Source organism: Cylas formicarius, unplaced genomic scaffold, assembly GCF_029955315.1.
Source record: "Cylas formicarius isolate icCylForm1 unplaced genomic scaffold, icCylForm1.1 PGA_scaffold_5__7_contigs__length_24384050, whole genome shotgun sequence".
NCBI classification, from domain to species: domain Eukaryota; kingdom Metazoa; phylum Arthropoda; class Insecta; order Coleoptera; family Brentidae; genus Cylas; species Cylas formicarius.
In genome coordinates, this window is record NW_026844341.1 from 987,475 (window position 1) to 1,006,980 (window position 19,506).

Consider the following 19,506-nt stretch of genomic DNA (forward strand, 5'->3'; position numbering starts at 1 on the left):
ATACATTATGTCGTCCTCATCTGCGTATGTAAATATTTGCTTATAATATCCTTATTTACAACATTATAAAAAATATAAATTACTTTAAATTATAAGGAGGAAAGAGCGACCCAAGTTCTGGAACGGAACACTTCTCACGTTGCTTCATCCATTTCTGTAATACACCAATCGAAGTTAAGTGTTGTTAATGAAAAACTGGAATATCGTTACTGCTACTACTAAGCATAAATTTTATGTATTTTCTTAACTGCAGATACTTTGTTTATTACAGTAATAGTATTAATAGCATAAGTTATTCCCACTCCCAGTTTAATTTGTAGCATTTTTACAAATTAAGACTTCCTAAAATAAGCAAAACTTATGATGAAACAAAATCCACATAAAAATGTTTTGCAAAATTTACGTATACAAAACTTTTAAGTATTTCGAATTTTTGGAGGCACGCTATATTAATTAAGTATTACAGCACATTTCGTTCTTGTAGATTTATTTCATTTATTTATTTGTATAAGCTGTCTCAAATTATTAATTTAAATAAATAGTCAAAAGCGTTGGAACGACCACTTTAAGCATATATTTATGAAAAAAATACCCTATTGCAACAACGAAATATGAATTTCTCGGAGGATTGATTTGTTTTAATTAGCTAGGATACGTTTTTCTCTGCGATTTGAGACTCAATAATTATGCTACACGTTCGATAAACTCCAGTTGTTAGTTATTCAATCATATTTGTATATTTTGTGTCTAAAATAACTAGAGTTATTACTTATTTATCAAAAAAATCATGCAATATCTGTAAAAGTCAATTTTCTTTTGTCGACTGCAAACATTACTGCGAGAGTTTAAAAAATGCGATCGATGAAATTATTAGTAGCTATTCTAAATACGGATGAGTAGAATCGAATGGTTACTTCTGCTTCCCCTGCCTCAGGGGAATTTTAAGATATCAAAATTACTAATTATATGGTTTCGCTACTCTTCGTCTGATGGCAGCGTCAAAAATAGTCAAAATACATCACAACCACTTAGTTCAAAGAAGGATATAACGATTTGAATAATTTCAATATCCCAAAGACCTAGAAAAATTGAAAAAATAATATAAAACAATGTCGACACTTGACTAATTATATGACTAACCTATTGTTGATAAGGGGGTAGGTATTCCCTATTTGGCTGCTTAGACCCTCCACCGTTCTGTCCGTTGGTTCCACCGTTGCCGTTACGATACCCTCCTCCGTTAGATGTTTGGCTGCCTGGGTAACCTGTTGTAGGCGGTCGGTCGCTAGGATAACCATTTCCGGACCGTTGGCCATTGCTGGGCGGTATGTATTCCGGTCTTTGTGGTCTACCGTTGCCGGAGTAACCTCCCGGGGTTTGCGTGGAGCCTAGCTGTTCTTGGGGGGCACCGGGGTATCCGCCTGAAGGTCTCTGACCATTAGAAGGGCGTCCCGATGGGTATCCCGACGAAGGTATTGTTTGGCCAGCTACACCTGAAATTGGTTACATAATGAGGGTCTTTTATTTGCCCCATTTGGTATACTTTTCTAAGCTTAAAATAGTTAGAAATAATGCCATCAGAAAAGTGGAACATTTCAAATGTGGTTTGTCAAAAGTTTGAATTGAGTTCACACTGCAAGATATTTATCGGCTTGTTTAGGTTGAAGTTTTCTTTATATTTTGAGTTTTCTATATGGTTGATTGAAGGAATTTTGAGAATTCGTTAGCAGCTTTTATTGGTTTTAAGTGCACCATTTTGAGAATTTTCTTCCAAATAGACAATTGGAAAAATATCTAACCTGGTCTGCTTGGTGGATATCCCAACGAACCTTCAGCTGGCGAGGGAGCTCCAGGCTGGTATCCCGGTCCACTACCCTGTTGATAATCAGTGTCCTCCAAGGGATATCCAGGGCCTTCAGCTCCCGAGCGGCTACTCCCTCCAAAGCCCGTCTGTTGCGCACCCGTTATACTGTAGTCGTAAATATTTTCATTCACTCCGAATAGGGAAGGGGCGCTGTTGCAATCGAACTGATCCCACCAGACGCAAACCAAATACTCCTGGTGGAAGATCGTGCCGTTCGGACAGAGGAAGTCGTAGGTTTTGTTGTTCGCGCATATATGGAAGACCTGGCACCTAGTTTCAACGTCTGCATAGTATCCCGGGTACTGTTGCTGATCGCATCTAAACGATGTTTCCGGAACGTACGCTAGGATGGGGTAGTCGATGTCTGGTTGGCCGGGAATCGCCGAATAATCGCCTTCATCATTCTCGCCCGTCGGCTGTTGACCTGGAAATATATTTTTTATTTTTTAGAAACAGAAAACTCCTAACAAATGTTTGTGTCTAACTTGCAGTGCGTCTCTTGGTGTTTGCCAATCACTTTACTGCGAGATATATTTACCATAGACTTTAAGGAATATGACAATACAATGATCACTTAATAATATTTAAATGAAAATTTTACAAAGACGGAACGAAAATTATTATAAAATTCTGTAATAGAACAAAAACGACAGGAAATTTGCAATGGTTTGCAAGAGGCAGTGGCAAAAAATTCCAACGAATTAGAAAGAATAACTTAGAGGACAAATTTGCACAAATTTGTATTTGCAACGATAAAATGCAAAATAAAATCGACGAAAATTTCATAGAAATGGGAAGATATGAGCAACAAGGAAAAAATATGATCAAGAAAAGAGCTAACTTAAAATCACCGAATTGAAACAAATACAACAGACGGACATTTCGAGGTCTAGTAGTGTGAAAATGTCCGGATTGCATATCAAAAATAATAATTTTAGCTACTTTAACTATATGAAATCTGGGCAACCCACTAGCATCAAAAACATAAATCATTAATATGGGATATTTATTTTATAATGACATGCTTATTAGTCATTGAAAAATATGACAGCTTCAACAAGCTAGACTCCAGCAGATGAATAGACCGACTGGTGCTTGTGAAATGACCGTGCTGACATCTCTAGAGGAATGACAAAACTAAATCCGCAAGGTCTAGTAATTCTTTGAAGACCGGTGATAGTGAAGCAACAAAAACACTACTAACGGCATTTGCCGAGCAAGTGTAATGTAGAATAACTATTGGCAAATAAAACGGTTTGATTGATTTGCAATATTATTTAATCAAGCCAGTTTATGGAACTGACAAGGTCGTCAGCACCAAAAGGAGAAAATTTTAAGTTTTGTTTTAAACAATCTAAAAGTCTACCAATAACTGAACTAACCCGTCATTTTACAGTCGACACTAAAAAAAAATCATGGCGTGCTACTATGTATCAAATGAATCCAACAAATAAAATTATAACCTTACTAGGAAAGCGTTCTGATGGTTGCTCTCCGTCAAAGCCTCTTGGTGCTGCTCTTCCCTCTCCTTCCGTTGAGCCACCGTAACCATTAGATCCACCGGATCGTTGAAACCCGTTACTTGCGCGTGTGGCATCATTTGCTCCCAAGTACCCTTGTCCGTTGCCCGGATAACCTCCCGAAGGACCTCCAGGTTGGAATGGGGTTTGCGAAGTTTTCCCTGATCCAGGATAACCAGCCGTGCTAAGGGTTTGCCCGGGAGCACCGTATCCTCCCGTGGGACCTAAATGGTATTTATTCTTATTAAATTATTTAGAAGTATGTTACTTTTGGTTGGCTGCACCATTTTGCAAATTTTCTTCCTATCTGCTAACCTAACCATAGTATATTTTTACTAAAAGGAGCACCTTGTGGTCCTCCAGGCCTTTGGTATCCGGGTGTCGTAAAAGTAGATCCGGGGAAACCTGATGTGGGTGTAGGCCTCTGGAAATCCGATTGGTCGGTGGGCGGAATCGAGGGACCATTCGGTCTGCCGGGTGCTGGATATCCAGTTGGTAGGCTACTTGGAAATCCGTTAAACCCGTTAGGACCTTGAGGGTAGCCCGCCGTTGTATACCCTCCATTTTGGCCGGGGTGCCCCCCGGGTTTCCGGTTTGAGGGTCGTTGAAGGTTTCCCGGATAACCACCTGCTGGAGATTCGTACGCTACGGTTGTAGATGACGAATAACTACCTGGAGTGAACCCTTCCCCTCCCTGGTTGGGGGTGACCGTTGAACCTCCGTCGAAGGTTTTTTGCGGAGGAGGGTAGTTATATCCTTGCTGTCCCTGCAACGTTTGTGTTTAAGAAAGAGGAGGGAGAGGAAGATTTTGCTGTACTTACTTGAGTATAGCAGACTAGGGAGGCCAATACTGAAATGACAAAGTTGGATTAAATTAATTAAATTAATAATTAATATTTATTTAATAATTAGTTAATATTTAAAAGAATAATAATATTAATGTTTAAATAATTAAGACAAATATTTAATTTTAAATAGCGCACGCGCACGCGCACGCACACACACACACACACACACACAACTCTTCACTCTGCAAAAGGATAAAAAATGATCGACCCGCATGTAAAAAAGAGTTTCCAACTACCAGAAACGTCTGCAAGAACAGATATAATTTATGGATAAAGGAAATAACGTGTAATGGAGCAAGCGATAGTCGATCGTACTTAATTTCGGATGCGTGCTTGATCAAAAACTCTAACTGCCTCGGAAAACTCTGTTCTACAATGTTATGTAGAGGCATTTTTTTACTGAATCTCATATAAAAATTTTAGAAGTTTAACGTCGAAAATATCAAAAACATTTGGGCACTTTTTGCTGGTGCTTTTCAACTATATCTATCAACTGCATGATTTATAGAATATTCATCTATTTTTTTAAACATTTTTAGTGCTCTAAGACAAATGTTACTTACACATACACACACACACAATTCTTCACTCTGCAAGACGATAAAAAATGAGCGACCCTCATGTAAAAAAAAGTTTCCAACTACCAGAACTGCAAGAACAGATATAATTTATGTATAAAGAAAATGACGTGTAATGGAGCAAGCGATAGTCGATCGTACTTAATTTCGGATGCGTGCTTGATCAAAAATTCTAGCGGACTGGGAAAACTCTGTTCTACAATGTTATGTAGAGGCATTTTTTAACTGCATCTCATATAAAAATTTTAGAAGTTGAACGTCTAGAGTATCAAAAACATTTGGGCACTTTTTACTGGTGCTTTTCAACTATATCTATCAATTGCATGATTTATAGAATATTCATCTATTTTTTTAAACATCTTTAGTGCTCTAAGACAAATGTTACTTATGCCAATATTTGAAAATTAATGTTAGGGTCTTTTACTTTTGTACTCGAGAAAACCGCCTGATGATAAGCTGTTAGCGAGTTGTGCAATCTGATCTTGTATTCGGATGCTTAGCTGACACAAAAAAATGTTCATAGAAGCTATTTAATTTGGTTAACTAATTGTAATATTCAAATAATATAGATTAATACATACCAAAGATTTTGAAATCCATCTTTATATAGCTCGTTACGAGCGGCCAGCCTAAAATGCTAACTCAAATTTAATTTGTAATCGATACTGACAACGAATAATCTCAACCCCATTATTACTTTTCTTTCCACTAATAAAAAATGTCTTAATTCTTTTTAAGCTGTAAGTTAGAAAATTTAGATTTTCCGTAATACTCAACTCAACCTGTAAAACAGTATCTTCATGTAGGTTAACCTAAATTATTAATATTAATTGAAATTTACAAGTTTTTAGCAAATAACACCACAAGGTGAAATATACTTTAGATCCATTAAGTGTAAATATTGTTTTTCCACTCCCGTCTGTAAAATAGGTACCTAATTACCCACCGATCTAGCGTGCGGGAAGCGTCACTTTACCACGTCAGTTTCGTTTCACAGTCATGTCAGTGAATGTATTTGTGTTTTGCGAAAATGTACCCAGAAACTAAGGGTCGTAGAAATGCAACACGTTCGATAAACTTTTTAACTAACTCGTTTATTAAACACTCGCTCCGCTCGTGTCAAATAAACTCGTGAGTCAAATGCCGTTTACCACACTTGTTGCATAATATACTATTTTCTACTCCCGTCTGTAAAATACCTAATTACCCACCGTTCTAGCGTGCGGGAAGCGTCACTTTACCACGTCAGTTTCGTTTCCCAGGAATCCGAGCCACTTCGGACATTTTCTGGATTTTACCTCACGCATTTGGAAGCAATCGGATATTTTCGGAGATATTTCCCACGCTTTTAATTTTGACGTTTGTCAATTCTGACAGTCATGTCAGTGAATGTATGCGTGTTGTTTTGCAAAAATGTACCCAAAAACTAACGGTCGTAGAAAAAGTATAGTATGCAACACGTTCGGTAAAATTTTTAACTCACTCGTTTATTAAACACTCGCTCTGCTCGTGTCAAATAAACTCGTGAGTCAAATGCCGTTTACCGCACTTGTTGCATAATATACTATTTTCTACTCCCGTGTGTAAAATATCTAATTACATACCGCTCTAGCATGCGGGAAACCTCACTTTACCACGTAAATTTCGTTTCCCACGGATCCGAGCCATTTAGTAGTAATATAATAAGTATAACAGTATATTATGCAACAAGTGCACCAAACGTGTTGCATACTATATTTTTCCTCACAAATTATGGCCAAATGTATATTTTTTGTTATGCGATAGGTTGGATATGGCCAAATTTGTTTAAAATGAAGAACGATCCAAATATCTATCATTGCAAACCCATGTTTCACCGAATTGCTAAATAAAAACTCCACTGAAACATAACAGTATATTTTTTGGAGATAAATTTTGGGACTGTTTTTTGAAGCAACATATTGGTGAAAGATTGTTCCATCTAAAAAACAAAATTTAGTTGAGGATGTTCCATTAAAAATGAAATAAAGTCCCATAGCTTTTTGAGCTGACCTTGTATTTTTGTTTAAAAAAACTGCTCTGAATTCCAGGCAAGAAGTTGCTATTCGATTACAAAACAAAATAAATATAGAACATGGCGAAAACCACAAAAATTTTGTTAATATGCCAATTGGTTATTTTTCAGGATAGTATCTAATATTTATACCTCATCAATTCAAAATTTATATCCAATCTGGTCTTTTTCTTATCTGTTCAAGGCCCCCGGTGAGAATCGAACACGCAAACCTCCGCCAAGTCGAGTTGGAAGGTCTAACGATTAACAATGCGGACATTTTTTTACTACCAGTAAATTAGTGAATTAAACTGTCATGCAAAGGACCCATTAAATTAGTTGCTTAAATCTATAGGACTTCATAAACAACATTTTTCCAACGAGAAGGATAACCGGGGACCGCTTTTCATGAAATGCTGTGAGAGATTTGAGTTTCGGCAACCTCTTGGTAGTGCAGTTATTATGATGGACATTTTCAAATGGTCTGCATTATCTGTTTGTCGACAGTAAACAACTTATGAAGCAATCTCCTCACAGGAAAACCTATGGCGCTCTGAAAAGAACGAAATAAAAATAATTTCATTTCTGTGAATATTAGCTCTAATTTGATAACCATCGTGAATTAGCTCTTATTTGTAAAAATATGTACGAATATCCTATTCCTGTATATTTTTATAATCAATGTACTAACACGGCAAATGTCTACTGCATTTTGGTAGAGCAAAATTTTAGCTTTATGAACGAATGAATTTTTTGTTAATATATAATATTTATGTAATCTATTTTTTTTTGTCAAGTATAGAACACGATTATTCCACATTTCCGAAAAATTAGAATAAATTTTTTCTGTCACAGAATCATATATATTTGGTTTTACCTATGTTAAGGCATAATCTAAAAGTATAGCAAGATGTTTTCAATATATTTCATCCACTTTTTATTTTCATTGCAACATATTTACAAGAACACTTACCAAAAACAATAACACAGTATCGTAAACATAAGAAACCCCCATTCGTCTTAAGTCAAATTCATGTGGCATCATTACCAAGTAAAAATTTATACAGGATTGGTTGTATTTATTAAATTAGTTAGAGATACCGAATGGTTGATCAAGATAGTCCACTGGAAAATGGCTTTTTCGCAAAACATAACTGCAGAACGAAACAATTTCCAATGGTCGGATAGTGGCAGTACAGCAGTAGCAGGTTTCGCAAAAAGTAATTTTGAAACGTAATGTTGGGACACCCTCATCACTTTTCTTTAAGCGAGCAAAACCTATTCTGTAAGGTAGAATCGAATTTATCCCAACTTTGCTTCAGTCCAAATCTTTCAATTACTTTTCTGAGTGCCCTTTTTATTTATGACCCCGGTACATTGGTTCATTTAAGAACACGATTTAAAGCACGTGATTTAGTTTAGAGTCCTACAAATTTGGAACAATGTTGTGGTGGTTGTGGTTGTGAGTATAAAAGAGTTGCTCGTATTGCTTAAAAATTAAGGGACTCAGTGGCTCAGAAAATTGAAAAATCTCATATGAGCTCAAAACGAAATTACGTAAGACGTTCATTTTTCGGTTGCGAATTTGGTTTGGAAACGTAAATTTAGTCAGTCTGACGCTGGGAATTATTTATTATAGAGTGGTAAAGAAAATAGGTTGTTGTGTATACGAATTAGACGAATTGAATGGGAAATCAAAAGGTTCATCAAGAGTTAATCTTTGAGTGAATTTACGGTTTTAAATTTTTGGAAAGAGGGAGTGTTATGGGTTTATTTTTTTAAACGTAATCTTTCCGTTCTAATTTTCTGAGTTCCAAATAATGCAGACGAGTATTGAACGTATATTTATAAATTAAAACTATAATGCCGTGGCATTACATGAAATCCACACCACTTTTTTTACAAGATCTCGTAACTCCTATTTTCGTTTTTAAGATATTTTTATACCATAAGCGAGGTGTTCGTGGTCGAACTTTCTCAAAGAGAAATGTCGAGCCCGTCCAAAATTTTACTTCAAAATAGATTATTACAAGAAGTAGGTCCTTTTACTAAAATAATGTAAACCAAATGATGAGACTTAATTTCAAATTAATATATTTTATTATAATTAATACCAAATTAATAACTTTAACTTTTTTCAAAGAATAAAAATCGTTTTTAAGGGCAAAATAAATATAGATAACACGTTTGGTAACCTTTTTACTATTTCCAAAGGAGATTTCTTGGTAATTTTTTTTTCGTTAAATAATAGAAAAAAAATACTACTCTAGTCATATTTTTTAGTAATATTTCATTATGACATGAAAATGATCTTAAAAAGAAAGCCTAAGGATCAGTGTTCCGAATGTGTTCTTTTCGTATGTCTTCACAGATATTCAGACAGAAGGATTGCTTTTTCATATACATCTTCGAAAATTTATTACGAAACGATTGGCATATAATGTTACATTATTTATTGATTTTAGAAATGACTTAATCAGTAACTGGTAAATGGTGTATAACAAATATCAATTAATTCAATTTTCGCACACTATGCGAAATTAGTCATTTTTAGTTCCGAAAAATAGTACTTGTTTCTCGAAAATGTAATTTTCTACAAAACAATCGCATTTTCATATATGCCCTGAATCTCAAAAAGAAAGCAAGCCATGTATATATTCTTTGTGACTCCAAAAAGTAGTGCATATCGCATCTTTTTACCTCTTCAAGTAAGTGTACAGACATCAAAAAACACACGAAAACTGGACATCCACACTTGATAATATGGAACACGTTTACAGCAGAGAATCATTGTTGGTAGCCCTCTGCTCCCTTTTCTATAAGAAACGTTTTGGGTGTTTACGTCTCAAAAAAAAAGCAATAAAACAAATCAAGGATGATAAAATCTACAGTCCTATATTTCGTATGAACACAGGGTTCACAATATTCCAAAATTTAAAACCGTCGTTTATACAATCACTCTCACAAACAGCAGTGGAAAAGATGAAATTCCAGTTAGTGTGGTAAAACTTAAAGAAAATAAAATTCTTTCAATTCTTAATCACTTGGAAAACAAAAATAGAACTTTGCTTGTTGCTTCATAAACTTTACAGATACGGAATAAGAGGAAATAACTTACTTATAGCACAGGCAGCAACATAAACTGACTCAAAGTGATGATGGTCTTATAAAATCTAAAACTACAAAAAACAAAATTGGGCTGGCTCAGGGGTGGATCCATGGCCCTATATTAATTATTAATTATATTAAAAGTTACATGACGAAACAATATTTTTAATATCAGAAAAAAATGCTTCAGAAGTCTAAGATATCGCAAAACGATGTTTCCATAATCCCAAAAAAAATCCAGGTGTTAGGAAATTAGATTTCTAGGACCATCAATTGATGAATTTTTGTCACGACTTATCACATTGATAATATAATCTGTGTTTAAAAATTAACAGTATCGGCTGTAGTATCAGAGTAGTGTCAGGATATTTAAATCTAAGTTCTAATCTGGTACTATATTTTGCGAATTTGTAATGAAATATGAAATAATACGTATTAACTGTTTTCTTAGATGCATCGATTAACGTTTACAGAGAAAAGATCACACTATGTGTGCATAAAACTTTTTAATATACTGCCTCTTTCCGTGAAATGTATAACTGCCCTGAAATTATTCAAGAATTGAAACGCGTACGATTAATGAATTTTTGATTGGCAATTTAAACATTATAGTTTACTTTTCTTTTGTGACGTTATTACACGTTTTTAAACACTTATGTATGTATTATTATAAGACGGAAACTTTTGAAAATCTTCTAACAGCTCAAAAACTACCAAAAAACTTTGATTTTCATTAGTTAAATTATCCGCAAACCTTCTGCAATGTTGCGCAAAATTTTGAAGTTTTCACCCGGTATAGCGGTAAAATTCGTTCAAACTAGTTTTTAATTGTTGGTTACGCGTGCGGAATATTAAAAAATAGTAGATTTGTGCGGTAGCCGCAATTTAGCCGTTTAATATCTGATCAATTAATATTGTTATTTATTGTTTTCGAGACAGTATCTATTAAAATGATCAGAATATTTTCGTTGACCAAAATGGTCGTCTTACAAAACGTCCCAACGCGTCTAAGCGCTCACGTATTATTGCACAATATCATCTCTTTTATGTAAGAGATTGTTTATCTAAAAAAACGTAAATACATTAAAAATCGCTATACATTGTTAACGGTAAGACTCTGTGTGAACTAGTACACAATGGGTGACATAAACCGAAGAACGGCTGAAAATAATTAAGTGACCTGGAATTTTTCATATTTTGCATTAATTTTGTTTTATACAGTGTTTATTGCGTGTCTAGTTCGTAATTCAATAATGAAAGCACGTTTTTACGATTGTGATATGCGCATACACATCTACGTATGGGTACGTGTCGATATACTATTTCACAGATTGTTTTATTAATTTATTTAATTTAGAAACTGTTTATTAATTAATTATTACATAAGCGAGTATTTTACAGCCCGGTTGGCCGTGTCTCTTATCTTCCAGGCCTTTTTATCTCTACAATCTTCATGTTCCACTATTCGCGTTTCCATGTCTCGACGTACTTGTTTTGTCCATTGTTCTGGTTGCCTGCCTCTTTTACTTTTACTTTTCATCCACCCTTCTTAAGTGCCCATGCCATTTTTTCTCTCACTCTCTATTCGATTTTCTTTTTTTATTTATTTTTTGTTATTTCCCAAGTCTCAGCATATAGTAGCATACTTTGAACTCCAGTTTCATGTTTTTCTATGTGTTTGATTTAACCAAATTAGCGGAATTTTTATGGATCCCTAGCTTGAAATTTTTGCTCCCAACCGTTTGGCCTTGTAATTCTAGATTCAACTGGGGCTTGACCTGACAAGTATTTTGAGAAATTATTTTTAAATCCGGCTTTTTCAAAAGATTCCGTTAATTTTGTCATCATATATTCAATGTGCTAGATATCGCTGGTTATTAGTATCAGACCCATTCCGGCTCATTTGTTCAGCCAGTCTTTCATTTCGTTGATACATATTTTAAACAAAATTGACGATAGACAACAAAATCTGAGACCTTGTGCTGGTTTAAGTCCTGGAGAATCCCGTACCTTATATTCTGTAGTGATTTTATGGCACCAAGATACCTTGTTTTGATCACAATTTTCCCAAACTCTGAAGTTATTTTTGTTCAAGTCAATGAAATTATCCAAAATTATATTTTATTTTTTTATATCTTTTTATTATATATATATATATATATATATATATATATATATATATATATATATATATATATATATATATATATATATATATATATATATATATATATATATATATATATATATATATATATATATATATATATATATATATATACTATTATGTTATGGATACAATTCGCGAGGCTACTGTAATTTTTCCATTTGTTCCTCAACATCAATTTTTTTAAATTGAGCACTTTCCTTGTCTTGCTTTTCTTAAAGGATTCAACAGCATGAAATATATTGTATTAACCCATTAATAGCAAATGCTGTTATTGTGAGATCGTCCTTGTAAACAGGGAAGTATTTTGGATCCTCTTACAAGCCAGAGAAAAAACGCCATTACCATATATAGAAGAACAAGAAGAGAAGAAGTTCTCTAAGGTCTTTTAATAAATTTTCTTTAATTTCTTTGAATTTAAATTTATATAACAATAAATTATTAGTGAGTTTTTAACAATAAAACTATGGCCTACATTTTTTAAATTTTGAGATACAGAACATGTGAACCTGTGGATTTGTATATACGTGAACATTTTTGCAAAAATTAATCTGTGTATTATAATTGTAATTGTTTACCTCAAAACTTGCAGTCCTTTGATTTCTATGTTCCCACTCGCGCATTGGGAAGTTTCATGTTACTGTCTGTTTGATATTGTCGCCCAAAACTCACCAAGGAACAGAATTTCCACTGAGCTTAACGAGCTAAATAATTGTATAATTTTTATAAAAGGATGTGCTTTTTTTGTTAATCTTACCCCATCATGTCATTTTTTATATTATTATTCGACTGAATTATGAGCTACGTTAAGATATTTTATGGTTTAAGCGCCGATATTAGGATATGTCATATAATAAACAGGATATAATAAGATTTTTGTAACAGGCTACAGTTTGTTGTTAAAAGAGGTTCAAGATCTTATGCTCCCGGTTAATATATGAAGTGTTTTTAATGTTTTTTACTGAGTGTTAGAAGTTGTGTTTGTAAAATAATTTTTAAGAAAAAAAGAAGAAAAAATGCATTGTATATATATATATATATATATATATATATATATATATATATATATATATATATATATATATATATATATATATATATATATATATATATATATATATATATATATATGATTTGATCTAGAGATCTCTTACGTATGTCACTTGTAGAAATTTCAAAATATATTTGATGGCTCAGAGTACCGAATTCGATTAAAAAAAATCCAGAATAATATTGAAATATCTAGAGAGAATAACCGATATTATTATTATTAATTATTAATGATTTTTAAGAATATTAACACCCTGTATATCAGAAAATTCTGGACATGCCGGTTTCTTGAAACTTGAAAACACTCTGTATAGTATTGGTTTGTAGACCGAATCAAATGAAGCTCTAAAAATTAATTCGTAAATTTCGACTGAGGAATGAGCGTTACGTATGTTTGCTCGAAGCGCTATTATCACAATTCACTATCACAAACGGCACATATGGCGCGTTATTTGCAAATTAAATCCAGTCGTGTATAGGAAGTACGCGAACCATCTTCGGGGTAGTTATTTTCGCAATAATCGCCGAAAGGGTCACTTGCGATTTCAAAACAAGTCGGTCGTGTGTCTCGCAACTCTGTACAGGATTTATATCTTTAAGAAGTGAGAGACATCAATTTCAAACTTTCTTCGACGGTTAGTTATTGCTACGCGATTAGATCGGTAAACGTAAAAGTTTCGGTCGTTTTATTTGGAAAAATGATTACATTGAAAATTGTTTTCCTTTAAGGACATAAAAAGAAGCATTTCAAGATAAATGTACTAAGAATTAACAAATAACTAATATGCGCCAATTGTAGGTTAAATTATAAGTTATCTATCATTATTTAATAATAATATGCATTTCATATTAAATTATTATGCGTTTGTGATGTCTAATGTACCCATACCAATAATGATATGGATTCCATTTGGTTCCCAGAACCACGCGACGGCGACGTAATCGACAATATACTACTTTTTAAATTATTTCAGTCAATTGTCCGGTCCATTGACTGGTTAACTGACACAGTTCCACAACTCTACTTATGATACGTTCTTCTAATTCTACGTATTACAATTAAGTCGTTTTGTATATACCTGTAAACTTTGATATCTATCGAGTAACCACTAATTGGCAGTACTACAATACCTGCCAAGTTGATATGATCACACCTGGTTAGTAGCAATCTAATTAATAATTAATGTAAAATTTTGTCATGTTGTTCGGCCAAATCTTAAAAACCTACCTTTTAAGCAATTTACAATAAAAATGAAAGACTGACTCATCTGTAAAATACCTAATTATACACCGATCTAGCGTGCAGGAACTGTCACTTTTCCACGTCAGTTTGAAGTTTCGTATTTTTTGTGTACTCTAATTATTTGATTTGTCTGTAATATAATAGTTATTACTTATTTATCTATATTATTCTATTCAATTCTATTATAACCAATTATTTTTTCATGGCATGGCATGTACACATACATTTTTTTAATCTACTTGAACATGCATTTTTGCAGCAGAATACTTTGAATGATTTATGTCCTTAAATCGTGCTATATTTTCTCTTTTCACTTATATATCATAATCGCGACTTGTTTTGCTAAATTTAAATACGATTTAAAAAAAATCAAAACTTAATATACCGTAAAGGCAATTAGGTACGGTTTGGCCGCTCGATTTTTAAAGTTAATACTAATATTGACCATAATTAAAGTGACTAAGTATTTTAAAGCTAAGACAAATTCAAAAGTTCAGAAATAAATGTGTTTAACTAAAAAAAGGCGTAACGCATTCAAATAAAGTTGCAGTCGTTAAAAAGGCTCTTCCTAGATTATTTTTTGGCGTTTTCTGATATAATCGCAAAAACAGAAGTGACATTTTAAGCCAATGTTGATAAAAAAATAAATGTGACGAACAAAATCAAATTGTACCATATAAAGGAGGAAACTTACCTATGCCTAACCAGATCCATCCCATATCGTGACCTGCAAATAAATAATTTCCGGTTTTGTTTTCAAACATCTTTTAGTGAATATTTATTATCATACAGGGTATTTCATAATAGCGTGGCATTACAAAAAAATATATATGTATCTAATTACTTTATTGCTTAATGATTAATATCAAGAATATCAATAACACTGTAAAAAAATCATTGCTTCTATCAACGCTCTATAACTCGTTTATTTTAAGCAAACGCACAAACCGAATATTTAAATCATCTCTCTTACAGAAAACATCGACACACTTTACCACTCCTTTTGGAGAGATACCAAGATGGCAGAATTGCTATTGCAGACTTAGTTTTTTCTACAATTTACTTGACTGTTTGATAGACAGTCCAGTGCTTTAATCAAGAATTAGTTTTTGTATCCCACAAAGATAAGGCATGCGCCATGAAGAAATTTTTTTCATTCCCTTCAGAACAACAAACTCAGAATTCTGCATTATTAATAATATATTTGACTTAAGTCTGTTTTAAAATGCAAGTGAAATTAATTTTACTAAGCTTTTTGTTGTATTTAAAGTTGTACTTCAACATCTACTAGCAAAATTTTCAAGGCATCTTTCTTTTTTTTGGTTTACAAATTTACATCCACCTCGAGTCTCAATTTATGTAAAACTACCGAAAACTAAATCAAATTCGATGACACGTGTAATCCCATTCTCTCATGAACACGAACATACCAACCTGAATTCTATCACCCGTACTGAACAAGCAAATCACAAGCAAATGACTGCCCAAAACGCGCATCCCGATGCGCTTTTATAAGAAGCGATCTACCCCAAAGTTGTGTACTCTTCGGGTCACCCACTATCGAAAACCTCACGGGGATTAGGTAATATTTACATACGGGTAGGGAAGAAGCGCCGCCTGATCTTCTTTGAAGATGCGCGATCTCACCAAAGATGTTGGGCAAATCGTGCGTTAAGTATGTTCCGATCCGTACCCGATAATTATTATCATTGTTCGTAACGTTCGTAATGGGTTTGCTTACCCATGGGAACGATAATTTAGAATTGATATACGTGCGAACTTGTATTTGACGCTTGTAATATTTAAATCTATTTTTTTATAAAAAAAAACGATAAATACTTTCTTTAAAACATTTAACTCTACCCCAAAGGCGAAACAAAAATTCAATTTTTATAGTAATTGTTGAAAATTGTTGCATTATGCATTGGAAGTTATTTCTTTTAATAAGACATAATTGTCCGATTTCTTAGATGTTCAATATCCTGTATTACAGAAGTCATGACTAATTCTTTTAGTGTATAATTAGGAATTTTACAGAATGGATCAGAAAAAATATATTCTTTATATGTAATTGCAAAAGTTTTTTCTTAAATTTAGTTGATAAGAATGATTTAAAAAAAAGTGTGATACGTTTATATAGCAAACTACACTTTATTTTTAAAAAGGAATCACCTCGTCAGTGTTTCACATTTGTTTTGCAACAGCCTGTATAACAAAATATATAGTTTCATTTTGTTACATTCCCTAAATAGCGTTACATCCTGTACAAAGCAATAAAATCAAGCCTTAACCCTGCATACCCATATATCTTAAAAATGTGTCCTTAGCTTGTGCTGACGACCATTTTTATTTAGAAAGTCATGCATTTTACCAAACTAAGTGAATTTTGGTGACTGTGTTAGTAGTATTAGTAATTGTATGAGAAGCAGCCTAAAGAACGTAAGTTTCGATGTGAGAAAATTATTTCATTTTCTATAAATATTAAAATTAAATTATAAAATTTTTGCAATAGGCACCATATATCAGAATAGATCGGTGGCATTAATATTAATAATAATAATAATAATAATAATAATAATAATAATAATAATAATAATAATAATAGTAATAATAATACTAATTACAATCAATTTTTTATTTCCCACAAGATACAAGCTTTTAATTCAATATAATGCTAGACTCTACTGAGGACAGGATGCTTTAGCTTAATAGCATATTAAATTTAAACTTGAATTTGGGTTAAATAACAATAACAATTCATTTGTGATAGAATTCATAACACTTAATTAAGCTGGAGTTGTCGAACTCTTCTGCAATTTATTTTACAAATCCTAGCCTACAAAGGCAAACTGACCAACAGAAAGGAGCAGGAATCAAAATAATGGATTGGATTAATTGAAGTAGCTTTAGGCTGAGTCAACGATTGACACTAACCAATTAGACAACTTATAGCCAAACCCTTTAAATGTTATCATATTTTTCATTTCAACAGGAATGTTATATAATTTATTACCAAATTACAGAAATGTTCGCTGTCCTATCCCTTTCTTTGCAAATGGTTGTGTTAATAATAATAAATATGTTGCTTTAAACGTTTACTTACGTATTTTTAAAATTTGAACTGGAAAGTGAAATTGGGAAAGTGACATTATTCTGACCTAAAAATATATGGTTTAACAGCATGCATGATTAGGTTAGCAATAAATTTTGCAGTCAACTTTGACTTCAGAAAAAAATGATTAGTTGTTTGTTGATTGCTTTTTAGCCCCTCTATTGCTCGGTATATCACACATGTCACCTACGTGCAGTCGCCTGACGCAGGTGCATAATTAAAGAAGGTAAGTTATATGTTATGGTTGATTTCACAACTTTAATATTACGCCAATAATTTTAATTAGTAGCGTTGTATTGTATCTTACCTCCAAGCTGCACGAACTTTGCATTCTTAAATTTAACAGGTACGATCCTTGGATTACTAAGCTCGTGTAATGACTTTGACAAGTTGGTTTAATGTTTTGATTCCTCTTTCTGTCATACTTCGTGGTTCTATTTTTAGCGGCTATGAATTGGGAAATATGTTACGTTTAAACAGTGCCAGCGCCAGCCATCATAGAAAACTTTTCTAATATTTGATTTTTTGATTCTTATAAAAATGATACTCTTTTTCAGTAAAAAAAAACACGGTGTTGTCGAAACAATTGTCATGTGAAAATATATAATTTCGTGAAAATCTGAACTTTTAGTTCTTATTTATTTTGTTAAATGGATTTTCATCAAGTAAAAGCCACCTCAGTTCAACTCTTTTTCCGTGTTTCCTAACTTGCTTCATTTTAGAGATACAGTGTGTCACTATGGCGATGATATGGAAAAAAAGTGAATAAAGTAATTCAATAATAAGTTGGTTTATAAAATTATATTATTCATAAAATTATATTATTTATAAAATTACTAACAAAAATATTTCGAATTCTACCGCATCTAACATGTGTCAGTATTCTTAAATTTATAGTGCAATATTTTTACCCAAACGCAACACACCAATTACTTTAATTTACTTGCTATCTGAACTCACTTTAGGTTGAAAGTTTGAAAATTAACTTATATTCTATTTATATTATTTAAATCTGATAGAATTAAAATTAATCATTTTCACTGAGGTTTTATAATTGTGAAGGCAATATAACGTAGGTGCACAGTAATTTTTCCTATATCCAATGGTTTTAAGTCTGCTATAATGGTCATGAACATCGTCACATATTTGTTTTAATTATTAAATAGCGGCGTTGCTTAACAATAATTGTTTGATTCACCTATCGCAAATTGTAGTAGGTATGTTAACATTACTTGAATTCAAAAATTCCATGAAATGTGAACATTCTTTGTAACAATATGTTTTAAAATAATGCAGAAATATTTTTGTTATACATCACAGTAAATCCACCGTCAAAGTTTTTTGTGTCCCAAGTCTAGAAAAGTGAACATATTTTTTATCAAATTGGAGGATATATGATTAGACATCTCCATTTTTTTTTCTGCTATTCTACTTGTATGTTTAAGTGGTTGGATTTAAACTTTTCCAGATCTCACGATCATACAAGTGGCGCGTTTCTCACAACTACAATTATTTCCAAATGACGGTGTCACTTGCGAGAGCCGGGCTGTCATCAAATCATTTAATATTTGCGTTTAATATTAGAAAATGTATCCATTTTACGGTTTTTGCACTATCCCCGCTGTTACTTTAGGATATTTTGATAAAAATTCAATTTTGTGTGTTTTATATAACCATAATAATAAACTTTATAAATTAAAATCTGGTGATTTTGGTTATTTTTGGTTAAATAAAAAAGACTTTGTTCAACATAAATTTTGCAATTTTTATAGCGATTTGAAGAAATGTAAATGGTTTCTGGCAATTTAAAAATTTTGATAGTTACTCTTTGTACATAAAATAATAAAATATTATCCTATGCTTCAACCATAGCATCTTTAGAGTTTTGTAAGATTCGCATTTTTAACATCAGATGGTCTCAGAGGTACTTTATATGATTCATATCCGGATTTTCAATAGGTCAATCTAAAACTTTTAATCCAAG

The 19,506-nt window shown here is 32.7% G+C and overlaps 1 protein-coding gene across 1 annotated transcript; it reads right to left on the reverse strand.

The window, feature by feature from the left end:
- Positions 1 to 20: 20 nt before the first annotated feature.
- LOC132702153 (pro-resilin-like) lies at positions 21 to 17,554 on the reverse strand. The gene is made up of 8 exons (XM_060670615.1): positions 17,514 to 17,554; positions 15,105 to 15,137; positions 4,206 to 4,234; positions 3,733 to 4,150; positions 3,333 to 3,608; positions 1,800 to 2,288; positions 1,141 to 1,493; positions 21 to 154 (listed from the first exon to the last, which is right to left on the reverse strand). The coding sequence occupies exons 2-7, from the start codon at positions 15,127 to 15,129 to the stop codon at positions 1,141 to 1,143; spliced, it is 1,590 nt and encodes a 529-aa protein (XP_060526598.1). The 5' UTR covers positions 15,130 to 15,137; positions 17,514 to 17,554; the 3' UTR covers positions 21 to 154.
- Between the last annotated feature and the right edge of the window lie 1,952 nt (positions 17,555 to 19,506).